This window comes from Geotrypetes seraphini, chromosome 6 (assembly GCF_902459505.1).
Source record: "Geotrypetes seraphini chromosome 6, aGeoSer1.1, whole genome shotgun sequence".
Taxonomy (NCBI): domain Eukaryota; kingdom Metazoa; phylum Chordata; class Amphibia; order Gymnophiona; family Dermophiidae; genus Geotrypetes; species Geotrypetes seraphini.
Genome location: NC_047089.1, coordinates 248725585 through 248746737, shown reverse-complemented (window position 1 = coordinate 248746737; position 21153 = coordinate 248725585). Strand labels below are relative to the sequence as shown.

The window sequence follows — 21153 nt, the reverse complement described above, 5'->3', positions numbered from 1 at the left end:
GTCATGCAGTTAAATCTAGCCAAGCAGTGTCATGTATGGTCATGTTAAGTCAGTATAAATTATTGAGGTTAATAGTTATTTGGTTATACTTATTGCTAGGAGACTTTTGAGGCTGTTGGGAGTCCTGCTGAGACTGGTTACTGTGGTGGCTGGTTACTGTGGTGGAGATTCACTGGTCACCCTGTGCTGCGTTTGGGCGCTTCCTGTGTCGGCGCTTCACAAAGGCGCTCACTAAGGCGCATGCGCCGTTGGGGAGTCCTTTTTCAAGGCTCCCGAAGACAGTTTTCGGTCCGGGGGAGGGGCGGAGCAAGGGCTCCAACGCTCCTCTCCTGGGTGCTGGGCAGCTGAAAAAGGCTGCACTTCGTTGGGGAGTCCTTTTTCAATGCTCCCGAAGACTGGTTTCGGTCCGGGGGAGGGGCGGAGCAAGGGCTCCCACGCTCCTCTCCTGGGTGCTGGGCAGCTGAAAAAGGCTGCACTTCGTTGGGGAGTCCTTTTTCAATGCTCCCAAAGACTGGTTTCGGTCCGGGAGAGGGGCGGAGTAAGGGCTCCCACACTCCTCTCCTGGGATGATAAAGGGCATGGAAAACCTCTCATATGCTGAGAGGCTGGAGAAGCTGGGGCTTTTTTCCCTGAAAAAGAGACTTAGAGGGGATATGATAGAAACTTATAAGATCATGAAGGGTATAGTGAAGGTAGAGAGGGACAGATTCTTCAGACTGGCGGGGGCAACAAAAACTAGAGGGCACTCAAAAAAATTGAAGGGAGATAGGTTCAGAACAAATGCTAGGAAGTTCTTCTTCACTCAGAGGGTGGTGGACACCTGGAATGCGCTTCCAGAGGAGGTGGTAGAGCAGAGTACGACTTTGGGTTTCAAAAAGGGACTGGACGAGTTCCTGAAGGAAAAGGGGATCCAGGGGTACAATTAGAAGGTTACTATACAGTACAAAATGCTTTAGAATAATAGATCACTACAGGTCATTGACCTGGGGGGCTGTTGCGGGAGCGAACTGCTGGGCATGATGGACTTATTGTCTGACTTGGCAGAGGCAATGCTTATGTGCTTATGTGCATTCCTTTTCAATGATGCTTTCAATCAATGTTCTTTTATTCATTAACTTCTTACATTTTTAAATGTTTTTTCTCTAAATATTAGTTCTGTATCCCTCACAAGACCCTATGGGACCCGACTAAGACCTGTTGCAGCTACAGAGTAGCTCCCTTCTTTACTTCCCATCTCTTATTCCACTTTCCTATCTTTAATTTGTAGTTCCTCTTTATCCCATTCCTATTTCCTTTTTCATCTCCCTTGATTTTCTTCCTTCCTTCCTATTTTATTGTAAACCACCCACAAAATTTCCAATGGGTAGTATATCAAAATCTTAATAAACTTTGAAACTTCATACAGATAGACCATGTCAGCGCTCTAATATGACATCACCTGTGTAGTCAATTCTTTCTGCTTCTTGATAGAGAACTACTTGGCCCCCCAAAAAAAAGGTGGTGGATGGCTTAGGCCAACCTTCAGCCTTACAGAACCCCTCAATTAACTTTCAAGACTATAGTCTGCAGCCCTCCCATGATTTTGATAAGCTCAGCAATCACAATCATCACACAAATATTTTATAAAAATGTAGGTTAAAATATGTGCAGATGGTTCTTTGACTTTGTGTGGCTGTCAGATCTATTGTTTTGTTTTGCTGCACCCCACCCCAGAAGCTTTTGCTGATGCTTAGACAACCAACTAGTCTTTTCTAATGGTTGGGCTGGCCTTGCTGAAGAGAAACAGTGGAACAGCTAGCAAGAAAGATTAGCTGTTTATTAGTTGAATACCAAAACTTCTAGCGAACAACGTCAAGAGAGGAATAGAACAGGCTTTAAACTAAGAAGAAGGGGAAAGCCGACAGTTGACCAAGCGTCGATGATTCGGAAGACGGTATCCCGTGAAGATACCGAGGGGAAAAAAGGCTGGGAAGAAACAATGGACAAATCACAGGAGTTGACAAACCCAGAAGAGGAGGTTATAAGGATTGTAACTACAGGGAAGAAACTAAAGAACGAAACACAGGGAAAGGAAATAAAGACAAGGATATACAAGGATCTAAAGTGCATATATACAAATGCAAGGAGCCTAAGAAACAAAATGGGGGAATTAGAAGCCATGACCAATGCAGAGGACATAGATATCATTGGAGTCTCTGAAACATGGTGGAATGAAGAAAACAAATGGGATACAGCACTGCCGGGGTACAAGCTCTATCGCCAGGACAGGTCAGGACAAAAAGGAGGTGGAATAGCCCTTTACATAAAAGAAAGCATACAATCGACAAAAATGGACACAGCAGAAACGACCAACAAGCTAGAATCGCTATGGGTTAAAATACCTGGAAGGAAAGGGCTTGAAATAAAGATGGGCTTATACTATCGTCCGCCCGGGCAATCAGGAGATATTGATGAAGAATTGGAAGCCGAGATAAAGCGAGAATCCAAAAGCGGTAACGCGGTTATTATGGGAGACTTCAACTACCCCGGAATAGACTGGAGTCTTGGAAGCTCAAATTGCACTAGGGAGACAAAATTCTTAGAGGTTATACAAGATTGTTTCATGGAGCAGCTTGTCAGAGAACCGACGAGAGGAAATGCCACTCTGGACCTAATCCTAAATGGGCTAAGGGGACCTGCTAAAGAAGTAGAGGTAGTGGGACCGTTGGGAAACAGCGATCATAATGTGATCAAGTTCAAGGTTGAGGTAGGAATACCGAAAGGAAAGAGAACCATAGCGACAACTTTAAACTTCAGGAAAGGAAACTACGAAGCAATGAGGGAAATGGTAAGGAAGAAACTTAGGAACACTTCAAAAAAATGGCAAAAGGTAGAACTTGCCTGGTCTTTTCTCAAGAACACGGTGAGCGAGGCGCAAAATCTATATATCCCCAGATTCAGAAAGGGGTGCAAAAAGAGTCGAATAAAGGACGCGGCGTGGATAACCAAAACAGTGAAGGAAGCGATAGGCAATAAGAAAAATTCATTCAGGAAATGGAAAAAGGACAAAACTGAGGGGAACTGGAATGAGAACAGGAAGTATCAAAAAGAATGTCACCGAGTGGTTCGAAAAGCCAAAAGAGAGTATGAAGAGAGGCTAGCCAGGGAAGCAAAAAATTTCAAACCGTTCTTTAGATATGTTAAAGGGAAGCAACCGGCTAGGGAGGATGTGGGACCGCTGGACGATGGTGACAGGAAGGGAGTGGTGAAGGAGGAGAAAGAAGTGGCAGAAAGACTTAACGCGTTCTTTTCATCTGTATTTACAAACGAAGACACATCCAACATTCCGGAACCTGAACAATTCTTCAATGGAGATCGGGCAGAAAAGTTGACAACCATGGAAGTGAGCCTTGAAGATGTACACAGGCAGATAGATAAATTAAAAACAGACAAATCCCCGGGTCCAGACGGAATCCATCCAAGGGTTCTGAAGGAATTAAAAGAGGAGATAGCGGAACTACTGCAGCAAATTTGCAATCTATCCCTGAAAACAGGCGTGATCCCGGAGGACTGGAAGATAGCCAATGTTACGCCCATCTTTAAAAAGGGATCAAAAGGTGACCCAGGAAATTACAGACCGGTGAGTCTGACCTCGGTACCGGGGAAAATGGCAGAAACACTGATAAAAGAAAAAATTGATGAACATTTTGAAAAAAACGAATTGCTGATGACCAGCCAACACGGGTTCTGCAAGGGAAGATCATGCCTAACTAACTTATTGCACTTCTTCGAAGGAATTAACAAACGGATGGACAATGGAGACCCCATAGACATCATATATCTTGATTTCCAAAAAGCCTTTGACAAGGTGCCCCATGAACGCCTACTCCGGAAACTGAAGAACCATGGGGTGGAAGGAGATGTACATAAATGGATCAGAAGCTGGTTGGCGGGTAGGAGACAGAGGGTGGGAGTGAAGGGCCACTACTCGGACTGGAGGAAGGTCACGAGTGGGGTCCCACAGGGCTCAGTACTAGGGCCGCTGCTATTTAATGTATTCATAAATGATCTAGAAACAGGGACGAAGTGTGAGATAATAAAATTTGCAGATGACACTAAACTATTTAGTAGAGCTCGGACTAAAGAAGACTGTGAAAAACTGCAAGGGGACTTGAACAAACTGGAGGAATGGGCAACGAGATGGCAGATGAAGTTCAATGTTGAGAAATGTAAAGTGTTACATGTGGGAAACAGAAACCCGAGGTACAACTATACGATGGGAGGGATGTTTTTAAATGAGAGTACTCAAGAAAGGGACCTGGGAGTGATAGTGGACTTGACAATGAAGCCGTCGGCACAGTGCGCAGCGGCTGCTAAGAAGGCAAATAGAATGCTAGGCATCATCAAAAAGGGTATTACAACCAGAACGAAAGAAGTCATCTTGCCATTGTATCGAGCGATGGTGCGTCCGCATCTGGAGTACTGCGTCCAATATTGGTCGCCGTACCTTAGGAAGGATATGGCGATACTCGAAAGGGTTCAGAGGAGAGCGACACGTCTGATAAAAGGGATGGAAAACCTTTCATACGCTGAGAGATTGGAAAAACTGGGACTTTTTACCCTGGAGAAGAGAAGACTTAGAGGGGATATGATAGAGACTTACAAGATCATGAAGGGCATAGAGAGAGTAGAGAGGGACAGATTCTTCACACTTTCAAAAAATAAAAGAACAAGAGGGCATTCAGAAAAGTTGAAAGGGGACAGATTCAGAATGAATGCTAGGAAGTTCTTCTTTACCCAGCGTGTGGTGGACACCTGGAATGCGCTTCCAGAGGGCGTGATAGGGCAGAGTACGGTACTGGGGTTCAAGAGGGAATTGGACAACTTTCTGCTGGAAAAGGGAATAGAGGGGTATAGATAGAGGATTACTGCACAGGTCCTAGACCTGTTGGGCCACCGCGTGAGCGGACTGCTGGGCACGATGGACCTCAGGTCTGACCCAGTAGAGGCATTTCTTATGTTCTTATGTACAGCATTTAATTAGATTTAGTTATCAATATCATACAAACCATTCATTCCAAGTGGCAAGTCAAGGAAGTAAATGTGCCTTCCTCAAATTTTACAGTTCTAGCATACAATGTATACTGCAACTTTTTTTTTTTTTAAATACTCACTCCCTATGACTATTTATTGCCTTTTCTTTGTAGAATTACTATTGATAGGTTGGGAATAAATTGTTGGAAGCAAAAAACCAAAAACCACAAACCCCAAAATAAAAACCACAAAGGAAACCAAAGAAAGGCAAGTGATTATTTTACCATTTAAAATCTGAAGACATGCAGAATGGATAAAGTAGTATGGTTCCTGTGTTAGACTACTTTAAAGGTTAAGAAAGAGAAATTTTTTAAAAAAATATGCTTTTAATTGGAATACCTTTTTTGACTAGCTTACAGAAGTTAAAACCTCCTTGATCTGAAATATATTAATTTAGAATAGTTTCACTACAATATATTGTCTGTTTACATATGTACTGAAATGATATTGCATCGTTAGCAAATATTTATCATTTATTTCTATAAAGTATTTGAAAAGCATTTTTTCTTTTGTAGTATGTGTTCCTAGAGAAAGACAAAACCCAAACCAAAGCAAACTTACTTGCTGTGACAGTGCAATAACATGTCAATGATAAAAGTCTGCCATGCCTTTTCTTTACTAAGTGCATCCAATGCTGTTGGAATCAATGCAAAACAGAGCGTCATTGCCTCCAAAGCTTCACAGCATACTTGTTCATCTTCTAGATCTGGTTCATTCCCCGCATTTGTCTGTGAATAAAAGAAAGTTATTAGCATGGGCATAGTTTGTCCTAAGGTACTAAATCTGTCTTCTTTATATTTGTCCCACATATAATGGCACTTTCATTTTAATGTCAATTTTTCACACCAGATCTTGCCATTATACAATGGTGTCATTTAGTAAGAACAAAAGAAAACATCCTGTGATTTTTCTGCATTTCAGTACAACCAAAGATACTTCTTTTAATGCCTCCCAACATACCAGTAAAGACACTTTAGACATCAAGCTACAATTTTATTATTAACTAGCTTAAGCTTCACAATGAATTATGAAATTTGAGATTAGTCATAGGCTGCAAGGTTGAAGCTTGGGCTGAAGTTTAAAGCCAAAGCATTAATTCTCAGTTGTGTTTTTGAAAACTTCAACTAGTTTAGAATAAGGAGATTGAGACAAAAAGGTCTTACCTTTTCATAAATTTTACTTATCTCTTCATTAGAGCTGAATATCAGTTGCACTGATCCACATCCCGATGCCCAAATCATTTTTTGTATTGCTCTGATCACACAAACATCAGGGATGTATTTCGAGGCCTAAAAACAATTGGAAAACCAAGCACACTACTATTAACTATCAACAACTGCCCTAAAACATTAAACTTCTTCATCTTTACTTAAGTAACCAATACTATATCTCTACATTTTAGATATAGTATTTCTCAAAATATATGATAATTAAAACAGAAACATGACTTTGATTGGACTATATTTCAATGACAGAGACTTCAATTTTGAAATTAAGAACTTTTTAAGTCTCCCAATTCTATTGGTTGGCCATATGTGGAAACGTACCATGATATGTGTAATACACATTTGTATCTTATTAGTTCATGTATTTTGTTATGTCATTTGTTAACACCAAGTTGGTACATTCATATACTGGACCAAATTTATACATGTAACATCCTCAAATGTGGCCATTAATGAATGAAGAGTATTTACTCCTTCAGAAGGATTACATAGTACATTTATCTTAGGTAATTCTTTATAAGTACAAAACCAATATTACAATGAAAGAAAACTGAAATACTTGCTATTTAAAGTACTTAAAACCCTATACAGATAATACTAACCTCATCGGATATTTGCTGGGCTAGACGAATTGCAACATTTCTTAACATACATTCAGATGTTGGATTGGGAATGTTCTGCAGGGCACTCTGTAGCACTACGGCTTGGTCATGGGTAGCCTGGTTTATCTGGAATTTATGATTTTTATTACTTATATGAAAAAACTTATAAATCCAAAAATTCAAATGAAACGGCATTATTAACATTTGCAAAATTAACAAAAAGTTTCATTTTAAGCATAAACAAATCAGTAAAGTACTAAAAAAAATATAGAGTGAAATAGTACTTTCGTGTTGTCCTTTGACAGTGTTCCACACAGATGTGTAATAAATAAACTGAGTGCCCTTGGGATGGGTCCCAAAGTGACAGGCTGGGTCAGGAACTGGTTGAGTGGAAGGCAACAGAGGGTAGTGATCAATGGAGATCGTTCTGAGGAAAGGGATGTTACCAGTGGTGTGCCTCAAGGTTCTGTTCTTGGGCCTGTTCTTTTTAACATTTTTATAAACGATATTGCTGAAGGGTTGTTGGGTAAGATTTGCCTCTTTGCGGATGATACCAAAATCTGCAATAGAGTAGATACGCCGGATGGTGTGAATAACATGAAGAAAGATCTAGCGAAGCTTGAAGAATGGTCTGAAATTTGGCAGCTAAAATTTAATGCTAAGAAATGCAAGGTCATGCATTTGGGCTGCAAAAACCCGAGGGAACGGAACAGATTAGGGAGTGAAGAGCTTATGTGCACGACAGAAGAGCAGGTGCGATTGTATACGTTGATCTTAAGGTGGCCGAACAGGTTGAAAAGGTGACGGCAAAAGCTAAAAGGATGCTAGATTGCATAGGGAGAGGTATGGCCAGTAAGAAAAGCACAGTTACTTGCCATAACAGGTGTTATCCAGGGACAGTAGGCAGCTATTCTCAACATGTGGGTGATGTCATCCATGGAGCCCTGATGCGGACAGCTTCGGCAAGCTGATTTGCTTGCAGAACTTTGAAAGTTCGCGAATGACGCCCTGCGCGAGTGCCTTCCTGCCCATGCAAGGGCGCGTGTCTCCTCAGTTCAGATAGCTAGCAGAGAAGCCAACCAGGGGAGGTGGGTGGGTTGTGAGAATAGCTGCCTGCTGTCACTGTATAACACCTGTTACGTTAAGTAACTGTGCTTTATCCCAGGACAAGCAGGCAGCATATTCTCAACAGGTGGGTGACCTCCAAGCTAATCCGAATGGGATGGTGGGAGAGTTGGCAATTCAGGAGAATAAATTTTGTAATAGTGCCTGGCCGAAATGGTCATCCCGTCTGGAAAAAGCATCCAGACAATAATGAGAGGTGAAAGTATGAACCGAGGACCAAGTAGCAGCCTTGCAAATTTCCTCAATAGGTGTAGATCTAAGGAAAGTACTGATGCCGCCATGGCTCTGACTTTATGGGCTGTGACTCGATTCTATAGATGTAGTCCAGCCTGAGCATAGCAGAAAGAGATGCAAGATGCTAACCAGTTGGAGATGGTGCGCTTGTAAATCAGATGTCCCAACTTGTTTGGATTGAAGGAGACAAAAAATTGAGGTGCAGATCTATGTGGTTGAGTGCATTGCAAGTAGAAAGCCTAGGCAATGCTTACAGTCCAGAGTATGAAGAGCTGTTTCTCCAGGATGAGAATGAGGCTTTGGAAAAAACACTGGAAGTACAATTGACTGGTTGAGATGAAATTCTGAAACCACTTTAGGTAAGAATTTAGGTTGAGTGCGGAGGGCCACCTGGTCATGATGGAATACTGTGAAAGGTGGATCTGCAACTAAAGCTTGGAGCTCGCTGATCCTGCGAGCGGAAGTAAGAGCAATGAGAAAAAACACTTTCCAAGTGAGATATTTAAGATGAGCCAAATCAATTGGTTTGAAAGGAGGCTTCATAAATTGAACAAGAACAGCATTGAGATCCCAAACCACTGAAAGTGGTTTGACATTGAAAAGACCTTATAAATCTGGAAACCACAGGATGAACAGAAAGGGGTTTCCCTTTGATAGGTTGATGAAAAGCAGCAATTGCACTGAGGTGGACTCGAATGGATGTGGATTTGAGGCCCGATTGTAATAAGTGGAACAGGTAATCCAAAACTGAAGACAAGGAGGTAGATTGGGGCTCCTTGTGATGAATGGTGCATCAAACAGAAAATCTAGTCCATTTCTGATTGCAGCATTGTCTAGTGGTAGGCTTCCTAGAAGCCTTTGAAATGTCCTGTACAAATTGAGAAAACTGTAGAGTGGCCGTTAGGTTGAGAGGTACCAAGCTGTCAGATGCAGAGACTGCAGGTTGGGATGTAGTAGAGACCCCTAACTCTGTGTAAGCAGAGAGGGAAAAACTGGTAGAAGTAGTGGCTTCCTGCTGCTGAGTTGAAGTAGAAGGGAGAACCAAGGTTGCATGGGCCACCGAGAAGCGATCAGAATCATAGTGGTATGCTCCTGTTTGAGTTTGACAAGAGTCTTGAGAATCAGAGGAAATGGAGGGAATGCATAGAGGAAGTGATTCGTCCATTCCAGAAGGAAAGCATCTGCCTCGAGGCGATGAGGAAAGTATATCCTGGAGCTGAACTGAGGCAGTTTGTGGTTGTGAGGAGATGCAAAGAGATCTATCTGAGGGGTCCCACAGTGAGAAAAAATGTGATGGAGCAGCGAGGAAGGAATTGAGTGTCCTTTCGTGAGGTTGCAGAAGATGACTCAATTTGTCCGCCGAACAGTTTTTCTCTCCTTGAATGTAGACAGCTTTCAGGAAGATGTTGTGATGGATTGTCCAGGCCCACACCTTTTGAACTTCCTGACAAAGAAGGAGAAATCCTGTTCCTCCCTGTTTGTTGACATAGTACATGGCTCCTTGGTTGTCTGTCCGAATGAAGACTACCTGGTCATGAAGAAGATGGTGAAAAGCTTTGAGAGCATTAAAGATCGCTCTGAGTTCCAACAGATTGATGCAACACTGATGGTCTGTGGTGGACCAATGGCCTTGAGTATGGAGACTGTCTAGATAAGCCCCCCCAAGCGTAGGTTGAGGAATCTGTCTTGAGGACCTTCTGATGAGGGGGGCTTTTGAAACAGTAAACCTCTGGAGAGATTGGAAGAGAGCACCCACCAGTGTAGAGACTATCTCAACGAAGGAGTTACTGTAATGTGTTGGAGAGAGTGGGTCGCAGGCCTGCGCCCACTGAGATGCCAGGATCCACTGAGGAATTCTGAGGTGAAGTCTGGCAAAAGGAATCACGTGAACTGTAGAGGCCATGTGACCTAGGAGAGCCATCATGTGTCTTGCTGAAATTGTAGCCAAGGAAGGCACTTTGTGGCAGAGATGAATGAGAGTATCCTGACGTTGTTCAGGAAGGAATGCTCCAAGTTGGATAGTGTCCAGGACAGCTCCGATGAACTGTAAAGTCTGAGAGGGTTGTTGCTGAGATTTGGGAAATTTGATTTCGAACCCTAAACTTTGGAGGAACCACGTAGTCCTTTGGGTCACTACAATAACCCCTTGAGATGTTGAGTCTTTGATGAGCCAGTTGTCCAGGTATGGGAACACCTGGAGGCCATGGTTCCGCAGAGCTGCTGCTACTACAACTAGGCAATTGGTGAACACTCTTGGAGATGAAGCCAGGCCGAAAGGCAGCACTCTGTACTGAAAATGCAGATTTCCCACCCAAAATCTGAGGAATTGTTGAGAGGCTGGATGAATGGGAATGTGAGTGTAAGCCTCTTTGAGATCTAGAGAACATAACCAATCGTTCTGATCTAGAAGGGGGTATAATGATGCTAGACAGAGCATTCAAAATTTCTTCCTGACAAGAAATTTGTTGAGGGCTCTGAGATCCAAAATGGGTCGCAGAGCGCCCGTCTTCTTTGGAACTAGGAAGTAACGGGAGTAAAACCCCTTGCTCTGCTGTTCTAGTGGAACCTCCTCGATGGCACAGAAACAAAGCAGAGCTTGAGTTTCCTGAAGAATAAGGGCGGTCTGGGATGAACTGGAAGGATACTCTCTTGCAGGCAGATCTGGAGGAACCTGGATGAAATGAAGAGAGTAGCCGTCCCTGATGATGGCAACACCCAGAGGTCTGATGTAATGATCTCCCATCGTTGGTAAAAAAGATCTCCCAGCGTAGGTAAAAAAGACGGAGACCACTTCCAATGGGAAGAGGAGAGGACAAAGGCAGAATGATTGAGGTTATGCTCTGCAGTAGATGGTCAAAAAGGCTGAGAGGCTTTAGGCGCAGCAGAAATCTGAGGTTTCTGATGCCTCTATTGCTGTGGTTGTTTCTTAGGAGGCATCCTGGTATAAGGAGATGCCCTCTGTGGGAAACGCCACTGGTAAGATGGTAGAGGACTGAACCCCTTAGAGGTGGAAGGCTTAGAATGAATGATGGAAGCAAATGACTTCTCATGTTTAGACTTCTTAGTGACCTCCGCGATGGAGTCATCGCCTTGATAAGGAATGTAGACCCTGTAGATTAGGGTCCATGTCGACAGTGCGAAGCCAGGCAAGCCGGTGCATGGCCACTAAGAAGGTGGTAACCCTCGAGGAAAGCTCAAATGCATCATAGGAAGATTGAAGGAGATGCATGTGGAGTTGATTCAAGAGTAGTAATGGTATTCTGAAAACCTGTATGTTGAGGAACATACTTGAAATATGCAGGTAGTGTGTCCACCAAATGCTTGAAATAAGAAATGAAGATAAAATTGTAATTCAAAACCCTGGTTGCCATCAGAAAATTCTTGTCCATGGTCCTGCTTTCTCTTCCAGGAGGGACAGTGGCATAAACCTTGGAAGGGTTGTTCCTTTTCAAAGAGGACTCCACGAGAAGGGACTGATGTGATAATTGAGACTTCTCGAAGCCCTTGCAATGAACCATTCTATAACGGGATTCCAGCTTGCTTAGAACAGCAGGAATAGAATAAGGTGTTACAAGGTTCCTCTTGAAAGTTTGAGAAAGAAGTCTATTAATAGGTATTTTAAGAGACTCCGGAGGAGATTGAGACATGCCCATCTCTTCTAAATACTCAGTGTATTTGGAATCAGAGTCCAAATTAATCTTGAGTTCCTTACTCATCTGACGTAGAAAGGAAGAGAAGGATATCTGTTCCAAGGTAGGCTGACCTCGAAGCGCCTCGAAGAGCAAAGAATGAGGGCAAAGCTTCCCTGGAGTACTCACACCCGAGACCTGAATATGCAGGAATAGAAGACTTACTGGGAGAAGAATCCCTCGTAGGAGAAGCAGATGGAGGAGGCGTCCTCGACTTCGGAGTAAAAAACCTCGAATGGCTTCGATATGTAGAGATGAGGCATGTCTCGAGAAGAGGATCTGTGCCTCAATGGATGCCTCGACTGGTATAGAGAACTGTGCCTCGAACCAGGCAGGTCTCGCTGAGAAGAAAGTTGATGAGTCCTCGGGAAGGACAATGCCTTATGCGAGGAACGAGGGCTGGAGGCTGGCGATCGAGACACCACAAGACATTGAACTCCTGGGTCAAGGCATCTCAAGGCACTGACAAGGACTCGGCTCCTTGAATAGTGTGCTTATGCTCCAGATGAGACATTCGCAAAAAATCAACTCCTTGCATACAGTGTGTGGAATCCTCTCGAGGCACTCCCAAGGACTCGACTCCTTGTATAGAGTGAGGAGATTGAACTCAAGGCTCAGCCAAGGACTCGACTCCAGGTGTTACTGCTGAGTGCTCAGGCTGGACTGCAGGAAGCAGAGTCGAGGCAGAAGTATGTTTGACAAGGATATTGCCCAACTGACAATCCAAAATGGATCAGAGCCTTCAAACGCGACGCCGAAACTGGAAGATCTGGTACTTTTGGTGCAGGAACAGTCTCCGAGGAAGAGCGACTCTTTGACTTGGAGACATGCTTCTTAAGCAGCTTGATAACTACTGCTGGCACCTGACCCGAGGAAGTAGCGAGGCAAGCGACAGGAGAAGGACTTAGCAGATTTACTCGAAGATGAGATCCCGAATGAAGCAGGCTTGATCAAAGATGAGGTCAAGGCAGAACCCCGGTGAGAAGCTTGACCAGATACGAGGTCGAGACCAGGGCAAGCGGATCCATACTGCCAAAGAGTTTCTCCACCTGAACTCGACGATGCTTGCGGGCTCGAGGCTGAAGGGTAGCACAGCAGGGACACAACTCCGGACGATGGTCAGGTCCCAAACACTGAATACACCACCTATGTGGGTCAGTGAGGGAGATTGCGCGCTGGCAATGGCAACACTTCTTGAAGCCTGTAACCTGCCCGGACATAAACGGAAAGATGGCCTCAGCAAAATCGAAACCCGACGGCGGATACCACAAAGCAGGCCCGCCGTGACAAAAGAAATATAAGTAAAGTCTTTTATTTATTTAAAAACTTGCAAAGAAAAAATACAGCGACCCTGAAAAATAACAAAACACGAGCTGCTGTGAGAGAAGGCACGAGTTTAGAACCGAGTCTAGCGCAGATCATCAAAAACACAACTTCTCGGCTCTGTGGAAACAGAGAACTGAGGAGACGCGCGCCTTTCATGGGCAGGAAGGCACTCGTGCATGTGCGGAGCGGCAGTCGTAAATTTTCTAAGTTCTGTAAGCAAATCAGCTTGCGAACCTGTCCGCAACAGGGCTCCATGGATGACGTCACCCACATGTTGAGAATAGGTTACCTGCTTGTCCTGGGATAAAAGGAGATATTGATATCCCTGTATAAGACTCTGGTGAGACCTCATTTATAATATTGTACACTTCTCCCTCCATATCCACAGGGGTTAGGGGCAGAGCCGGCCTGCGAATATAAAAAAAAATGTGAATAATATTCAGGCCGGTTCTGTCCCTAACCCCCGCTTCCCCCTGGCTATTTTAAGTCCTGTAAGCCCCCCCTTAAGCCTTAACTGGTGGTCTAGCGGGTTTTCGGGGCAGGAGCAATCTTCCCACGCTCCTGCCCCATGCAGATCGCTCACAGGAAATGGCTGCCTTGAGCTCCCGTAGTCTCACGAGACTATGACGGGAGCTCAAGGCAGCCATTTCCTTTGAACAATCTGCAAGGGGCAGGAGCATGGGAAGATTGCTCCTGCCCCGAATACCCGCTAGACCACCAGGTAAGGCTTAAGGGGGGGGGCTCACAGTGCTTAAAATAGCCCAAAAAATTTAAATGGTTTTTTTGTTTTAAAATCGCAAATAACCGAAACCGCAGACGCTGAAACCACGGATTCGGAGGGGGAAGTGTATACAATGCTGAAGGCCGCACCTTCAAAAAGATATAAAAAAGATGGAGTCGGTCCAGAGGAAGGCTACTAAAATGGTGTGTGGTCTTCGTGATCAGGCATATGGGGACAGCCTTAAAGATCTCAATCTGTATACTTTGGAGGAAAGGCAGGAGAGGGGAGATATGATAGAGACATTTAAATACAATCAGCAAAAAAATTGTTTTTATTGCGATTTGGATTCTTGAGAGACATTTAAATACCTACATAATATAAATGTCGAGTCTCTTTCATTTGAAAGAAAACTCTGCAATGAGAGGACATAGGATGAAGTTAAAGAAGTGATGGGCTCTGGAATAATCTGAGGAAACAAATTTTTAAGGAAAGGGTGGTAGATGCGTGGAACAGTCTCCCAGAAGAGGTGGTGGAAATAGACTGTGTCTGAATTCAAGAGGGTCTGGGATAGGCATATGGGATCTCTCAGAGAAAGAGATAATGTTTACTGTGGATGGGCAGACTAGATGGGCCATTTGGCCTTTATCTGCTGTCATGTTTCTATGTTTCCTAAAATGATAAGTTGAACTTGCATCAACAATATTTTAAAATTACTACCAATTCAAAGAAAACTATTTTAATGAAAATGGGTTACCGGTGACATGGGGCTCGTGGTGCCTTCAACAACTGGCTGACAAGCTTCCGCCACAGCTCGGACGTGGCCAAAGCCAATTGCTGTCAGGAGCAATTTGGCTATTTTCAGAGCATTAAGGTAGGCACCCCGCCGTGTCTCCATATCAGAATTTGGCAGGAAATTATTCCTTGTAAGCATACTCAGTACAAGAGGCAACCCACCACTCTTCAAGAAGTTGTATTGAAAATCACTAGCATCCTCTCCCAGAGGTGCATTGGCAGGCATTAACAAAGCATAGACAACCTGTATAAAAATAAAATACAGTTTAAATACAGTTCTATCAAGTCTTCAAAATGTCAAGTTCAAGTTTATTAAAATTTGATAACACTAATTCTAAATACTAAGTGTTTGACAATAAAAGTTAAAATGGGGAACAATCAAAGGACTTAAGACACAACTTTACTTACATGAAAACAACAGGAAAGTGGGGAAAAATACAATTTTAAAAGGAGAGAGTACAATTAAGGTTAAAAACAAAAGGAAATAGGAGAAATCATATTGAATATGAGCAAAAACAGAATGTGGTGAGAAAGGAGCCAGAGATCGATTAGCTATCATAAGCGTCTTTAAATAAGAAGCTTTTAAGGTTGCCCTTAAATTTATCTAGATTTTGCTCCGCCCTTAAATATGATAGTAACGAATTCCATATTGTAAGGGCTAAAGTCGCAAATGAAGAGGCCCTACAGGTACTAATGATTTTTAGGGATGGGACATGAAGAAGGTGCTGTGATGCGGATCTTAAAGTTCTCAAAGGTTCGTGAGGAATAAGATACTTATGAATAAAAGCAGGTTCTTTGGTGTTCATAGTTTTAAAGGAGATTAAGGCAATTTTATAGGTTATTCAGTGGTGAATTGGCAACCAATGTGAATTTTTAACAGAGGAGTAACGTGATCAAATTTTTTCTTTTTTTGTTATAATTTTTATTGCAGTGTTTTGTATTAATTGTAAGCGTCAGATGTCTTTTTGGCAATTTAATCTGCTCACCCTAAATTATGGAAGAAATTCCCCAGTTATTTGCTAGTTGTTCCTGAAAACATACCTGCAGTCCTTCTAAATCGCTTCGTTCAGTGTCACAGAATCTCCTTGTCGTGCCATCTCTAAAATCAATCAACACGTTGTGTGATAAGCAGACTATGCCTGCTAGGAGTGTCCCTAGTGCAGGTCACAGTTCTAATCTTGACCCTTCCCATATTCTTCCATGTCAACCATTTTCTGTCTCTGAAACTGAATTGCCTTCTAGGGCCTGTAGAGGGAGTAGGAGAGCAGCAGTGGTAGGTTCCCATCCCCCTCTGTGTCTCAAGGTGATTAACTGGAAATCCTTTCCACCTGAGGGTTGGGGGGCGGGGCTGCAAGCTGCTATCTCTGAGAACTAGGCTTCTAGAGAATCAGAAGAGGGAGGAACAGCAGCAGGATAGGTCAGAGCGCTTAGGGCTGGGAGCTCCTGATAGCAGCCAAACTCCTGAGTCAATGGAGTTTGCTGAGGCTGGAGAAAAAGTACCTCTCACTCTGGTAGAGGAACTGCTGGCCACGGAACTAGAAATGAGCCCCGAGGAAAGTGTTGAGCTGACACCTGAAGCTACTCTCACGGAAGTTTGCACCATGAAAGCAAGTATCTGAAGGTTGGATAAGATTAATGGAAGTTTTTTTTGCCTGCTTTATTTCAAGAACTGAATAACTCTATCTCTTGCAAATGAGGGAATTTTCTCTATGTTGAAACTGAGTAAGGACTTCTATTTTGAAGTTTGTTTTTTTTTTGGAAATGTAATCGCCTTTTCCCTGTGAGGAAAGTGAACTGTAGTACGCTGAGGCAGTGGGGTTTGCCCTGTGTTACGTGGTGGGATAGTGGGCCTCATATTGGCAGTCAAAGACCACACGGAGCACACTGTCTTTCCAGCCCCGGTTGCTGAAGAAGCCAGTATTGTTACACTGACTTGGAGTTGTTCAAAAAGTTTTGTTCAAAAAGTTTTCTTTTCTTTTGTGATGAACTATTGCTGGACTTCAAGTTGAAAGAAAACTTACCTCTGAGAAAGAGAGATTTTTGGTTATTTGAATTTGGACTCTTTTGGGGGGTTTTTGTATCAAAAACTATTTACTAAATATTGTTTGAAATGTGGATAAGAAGCCCGCTGGCTTCCATATTATGATCCTGACAAGCAAGTTGCTGTTTTTTTCTGTTTTGGACAATTAAAAGTATTCATTTCATTGACACTGGGCCTTGTACTTTTGATGGTGTTCCTTACATTAAAAGCTGAATTATTACATCCTTGTGCAGCTCACAAGAGTTTACTTGTCACCGGTGATCCCAGACCCTCGGCCTGGAGCTTGCCGGTCACAATTGAGATCCAATAATTTTGCCAATTCTCTTTGGAATTTACTACCTAATCATTTACGCATCGAAACTGTATTAAACCAATTTAAATCGAAATTAGGATGCTTTTGGACAATAACTGTCCTTTTAAGGAACAAAACAAGCTTTATTGCTTTTTACCCATACCTATCGTTTCTCCCCTTTTATGTGCTCTTTTCCTCACAGATTGTAGTTCTTGCCCTTCTTCCCCAACCGTGTGAAATTAGTCTGTTTTGTTATGTGTTTTATTACCTTATCCTTGTTTTGTCTAGTACTTCTAATTTTAATTTGTTTTACGTAATTTTTACATGGTACACCGCCTAGAAATTTGATTAAGCGATATAAAAATTTTTTTTAAATCAACTTGAAAACTTCTAGAAAGCTGACTATTTGAAACTTGTATTATAATGACCTTACAGGAAATCTAGATAAGCCTATTTTAGATACATCCTTTAGGAAAAGTTGTTATAGGGAAATGCACTTCAGCTTTATGTTATTATTTGTTGAAATCTATGTTATTCCTATGGAGTTTGAGTTGTGTTTATGTTCAAGTTATGTGTAATACTACACAAGTTTATCCAAATTGTAGATAAATCTCTTGGAGCACCTTTTGGCAATTAATTGCAATAATCGGAACTAGAAAGGCAGGTAATGTTATAAATGTTTGTTTTTAAAAATTATACTTTCCTGAGCTCTCAACTTTAAACCTCAAAAAGTATCAGCTTCGAGAATGACATGGGACATATTTGTCCCCATCCCTGTGGGATCTATCTCAATCCCTGTCCCATCTTCATGAACTCTGTCCTCATCTGCACAAGCCTCGAACACTTACAATTTTTTTTAAAAAAATTTATTTTTATTCATTATCATATTATTCACAAGCAATACAACTTGTTAAAGCAATACAGTCATAATCCATCATGCAAAAAGAGACAAAACAAGAAATATTCACATCCCTATCGGAAGCAAAACCAATTCTTAATGGTTGTAACTCCTTCATAGACCTGAATTTAGAGGAACAAACTAAATTGCAGGGAGATAAAGTAAAATTACAAATTATAAAGCTAAGAAACAGGCTTAATATGTCTACTCTCCACCTCTGATTAACCCCTAAAGTGCATAATTAAGTATATGGGTTTAAAATATGTTTTTAAACACTTACGATTTTAAAAAAGAAAAAGAAATCACTATGCAAAACAAAAAGACTATGCAGCACCGACAGCTGGAGGTCATGAATCAGATTTAGGTAAGAAGCATCAGCATGAAGTAGGTAAAGAAAACAGAACAAAAAACACAAGCAACACAACAATCTTACAATCTTGAGGAATAAGTTCTGAATGTACCCTCCACTAAATTTTGAGGTCTACCAAGAAACATAGAAGTAAAACTTTTCATGGCAGCAAGCTGTAAATATAAGAACAGAAGAATTGCCGCTGCTGGGTCATCGTGCCCCAGCAGTTCACTCACGCCACGGCCCTTAGGTCAAAGACCACTTGCCCTAACTGATACTAGCCTTACCTGTGTACATTCTGGTTCAGCAGGAACTTGTCCAACTTTGTCTTGAATCCCTGAAGGGTGTTTTCTCCTATAAAAGCCTCCAGAAGAGCATTCCGGTTTTCTACCACTCTCTGGGTGAAAAACTTCCTTACGTTTGTACGGAATCTATCCCTTTTTAGAGTGCCCTCTCGTTCTCTCTACCTTGGAGAGGGTGAACTAGTAGTAGTAGTAATAGTAGTAGTAGTAGTATTAATGCCACAAAAAATGCAAGGTACCCTTGCCTGAATGAATAAGCACGAAGAGAATTGTTCTACTACTATTTATCATGTCTATAGTGCTACCAGACATAAGCAGCGCTATACTAGAGAATGACACGGGGATAAATTTTTCCCTGTCTCTGCAGGAACTCTATGTTCCCTTCCCCACAAGTTTTGTTGCTGGACCTGCCCCATTCCAGTAAACTCAGCCTTAACTGCAACACTTATGATTTTAGTGTTTGAGGCTTATGCAGATGAGGATAGAGCTTGGCTTATGCAGATGAGGATGGTTTACAACAAGAGAGGCTGCAGGAATGCAGCAAAGTTACATCAAGAGCATGAACTAGGAGTAAACAAATAGCGTGTAACAATTATATATATCAGAAGGCAGAAGCATGCAAGTAGACAGAGGAAAACGTTTGAGGAAGTTTAATTGAATTTATCAAATAAATGGGTTTTCAGTGATTTTCTGAATGATTGGTATGACGATGAGTTAAGCAGTAAGTCACTTAAGAGTACTGTTCCTCTTTCCTGATTGGAAGGAAAGTGTCTTGTCGAGGAATCTTTTGAATTGGCATCCTTTGGGTTTCGGAAAGGCAAATAATAGTGTTCTGCATGAGAGGTGGAGTTTGTTTTGGAGAACAAAGTGTTTCAGAAGGTACCATATTTTTCACTCCATAAGGCGCACATTTTTTCCACCCAAAAGAGGGTGGAAATCATGGTGCGTCTTATGTAGTGAATATACAGAATTTGTAAACCCTCCCGCTACCGCGGCACCTTTTCAAAACACCCCCTCTCTCTGCACTGCCACCACACCTTTTCAAAACACCCCCCTGCCGCACCTTTTCAAAACACCCCCTCTCTCAGCACCGCTGCCGCAACTTTTCAAAACACCCCCTCTCTCAGCACCGCTGCCGCAACTTTTCAAAACACCCCTCCAGCCTCTCAGCACTTCCGCTGTTGTTGGTACCTTTTTTAAACACCCTGGTGGTCCAGCGGTATCCCTCTCTTGCTAGATGGCTCTCCAAGTCAGGACCAAGTGTTATGCGCTCCCGCTTGGGCCCGCTGCTGCTTTCTGAATGGTGGCGTCAGTTCTCGCGGGACTCGCGATAGCTGACGCCAGCCATTCAGAATGCAAAGGCGGGCCCAAGCAGGAGTGCATAATGCTTGCTCCTGACATCCGCGCTCCTGACCTGAATTTGAGATCCGTCTAGAGCAGTGTTTTTCAACCTTTTTTGGGCAAAGGCACACTTGTTTCATGAAAAAAATCACGAGGCACACCACCATTAGAAAATGTTAAAAAATTTAACTCTGTGCCTATATTGACTATATATAAAGTAATTCTCTTGAATAGGAATCAAATAAACACAAAGAAAGTATTTTATAATGCTGCCACCGCCAACATCACCGTTGGCGGCGGTGGCACTCAAGTGGCTAAAGAGCCGCAGTTTGCCGGCCTAGGGACAACACTGGAGGGTGGCCAGCTGTGCACCCCCTTGGGACGTAAACCCGGGGTGGGGCAGACCGCCCCCCCCCCACCCTGGTATGCCACTATCTGTACCTCACTTCCTCCCTATGACCAAAAATTCTCCTTTCTCCTATTCCCCGTGTACACAACCATCTCTTTCCCTCCCTTCCTCTCTCCAAAGTCCATGCCTTCTGTGTCCAAACACTCATTCCCTCCCCCACCTCAGCATCTCTTTCCCTCCCTTCCTCTCTCCCAAGTCCATTTCTTCTGTGTCCAAAAACGCATTCCCTCCCCCACCTCAGCATCTCTTTCCCTCCCTTCCTCTCTCCCAAGTCCATTTCTTCTGTGTCCAAAAACGCATTCCCTCCCCCACCTCAGCATCTCTTTCCCTCCCTTCCTCTCTCCCAAGTTCATGCCTTCTGTGTCCAAAAACCCATTCCCTCCCCCACCTCAGCATCTTTCCCTCCCTTCCTCTCTCCCAAGTTCATGCCTTGTGTCCAAAACGCACTCCCTCCCCCCTTTTGTGTTCCGTGTTTGCCTCCCAGCCCATCTTTGCAACTTTCTCAGCAAAACGAAGCTCAAGCCGCGAGGCTTGTCTTCTGCTTCCTGTCTGCCCTGCCGCACACAAATAGCCGAACGGAAGTATTCTCCGACGTCAGCGCTGACGTCGGAGGGCAGGCTTTGCTTAAGCCCTCCCTCCGACGTCAGCGCTGACATCGGGGAACGCTTGCGATCGGCTATATGTTAGCTGCAGGGCAGGCAGGAACAGAAGACGAGCCTCGCGGCTCGAGATG

General features: G+C 43.1%; 1 protein-coding gene across 4 annotated transcripts in view; it reads right to left on the bottom strand.

The window, feature by feature from the left end:
• Nucleotides 1–21153, bottom strand: part of USP9X (ubiquitin specific peptidase 9 X-linked) — a 589740-nt gene that overhangs the window by 215167 nt on the left and 353420 nt on the right. For all 4 annotated transcript variants that reach the window (XM_033949377.1, XM_033949378.1, XM_033949379.1 and 1 more), the window contains 4 exons: nucleotides 14751–15032; nucleotides 6902–7027; nucleotides 6237–6362; nucleotides 5635–5801 (listed from right to left, as the gene is read on the bottom strand). In XM_033949377.1, coding sequence (XP_033805268.1) covers nucleotides 5635–5801; nucleotides 6237–6362; nucleotides 6902–7027; nucleotides 14751–15032 — 701 coding nt within the window. The remainder of the gene's footprint in view (nucleotides 1–5634; nucleotides 5802–6236; nucleotides 6363–6901; nucleotides 7028–14750; nucleotides 15033–21153) is intronic.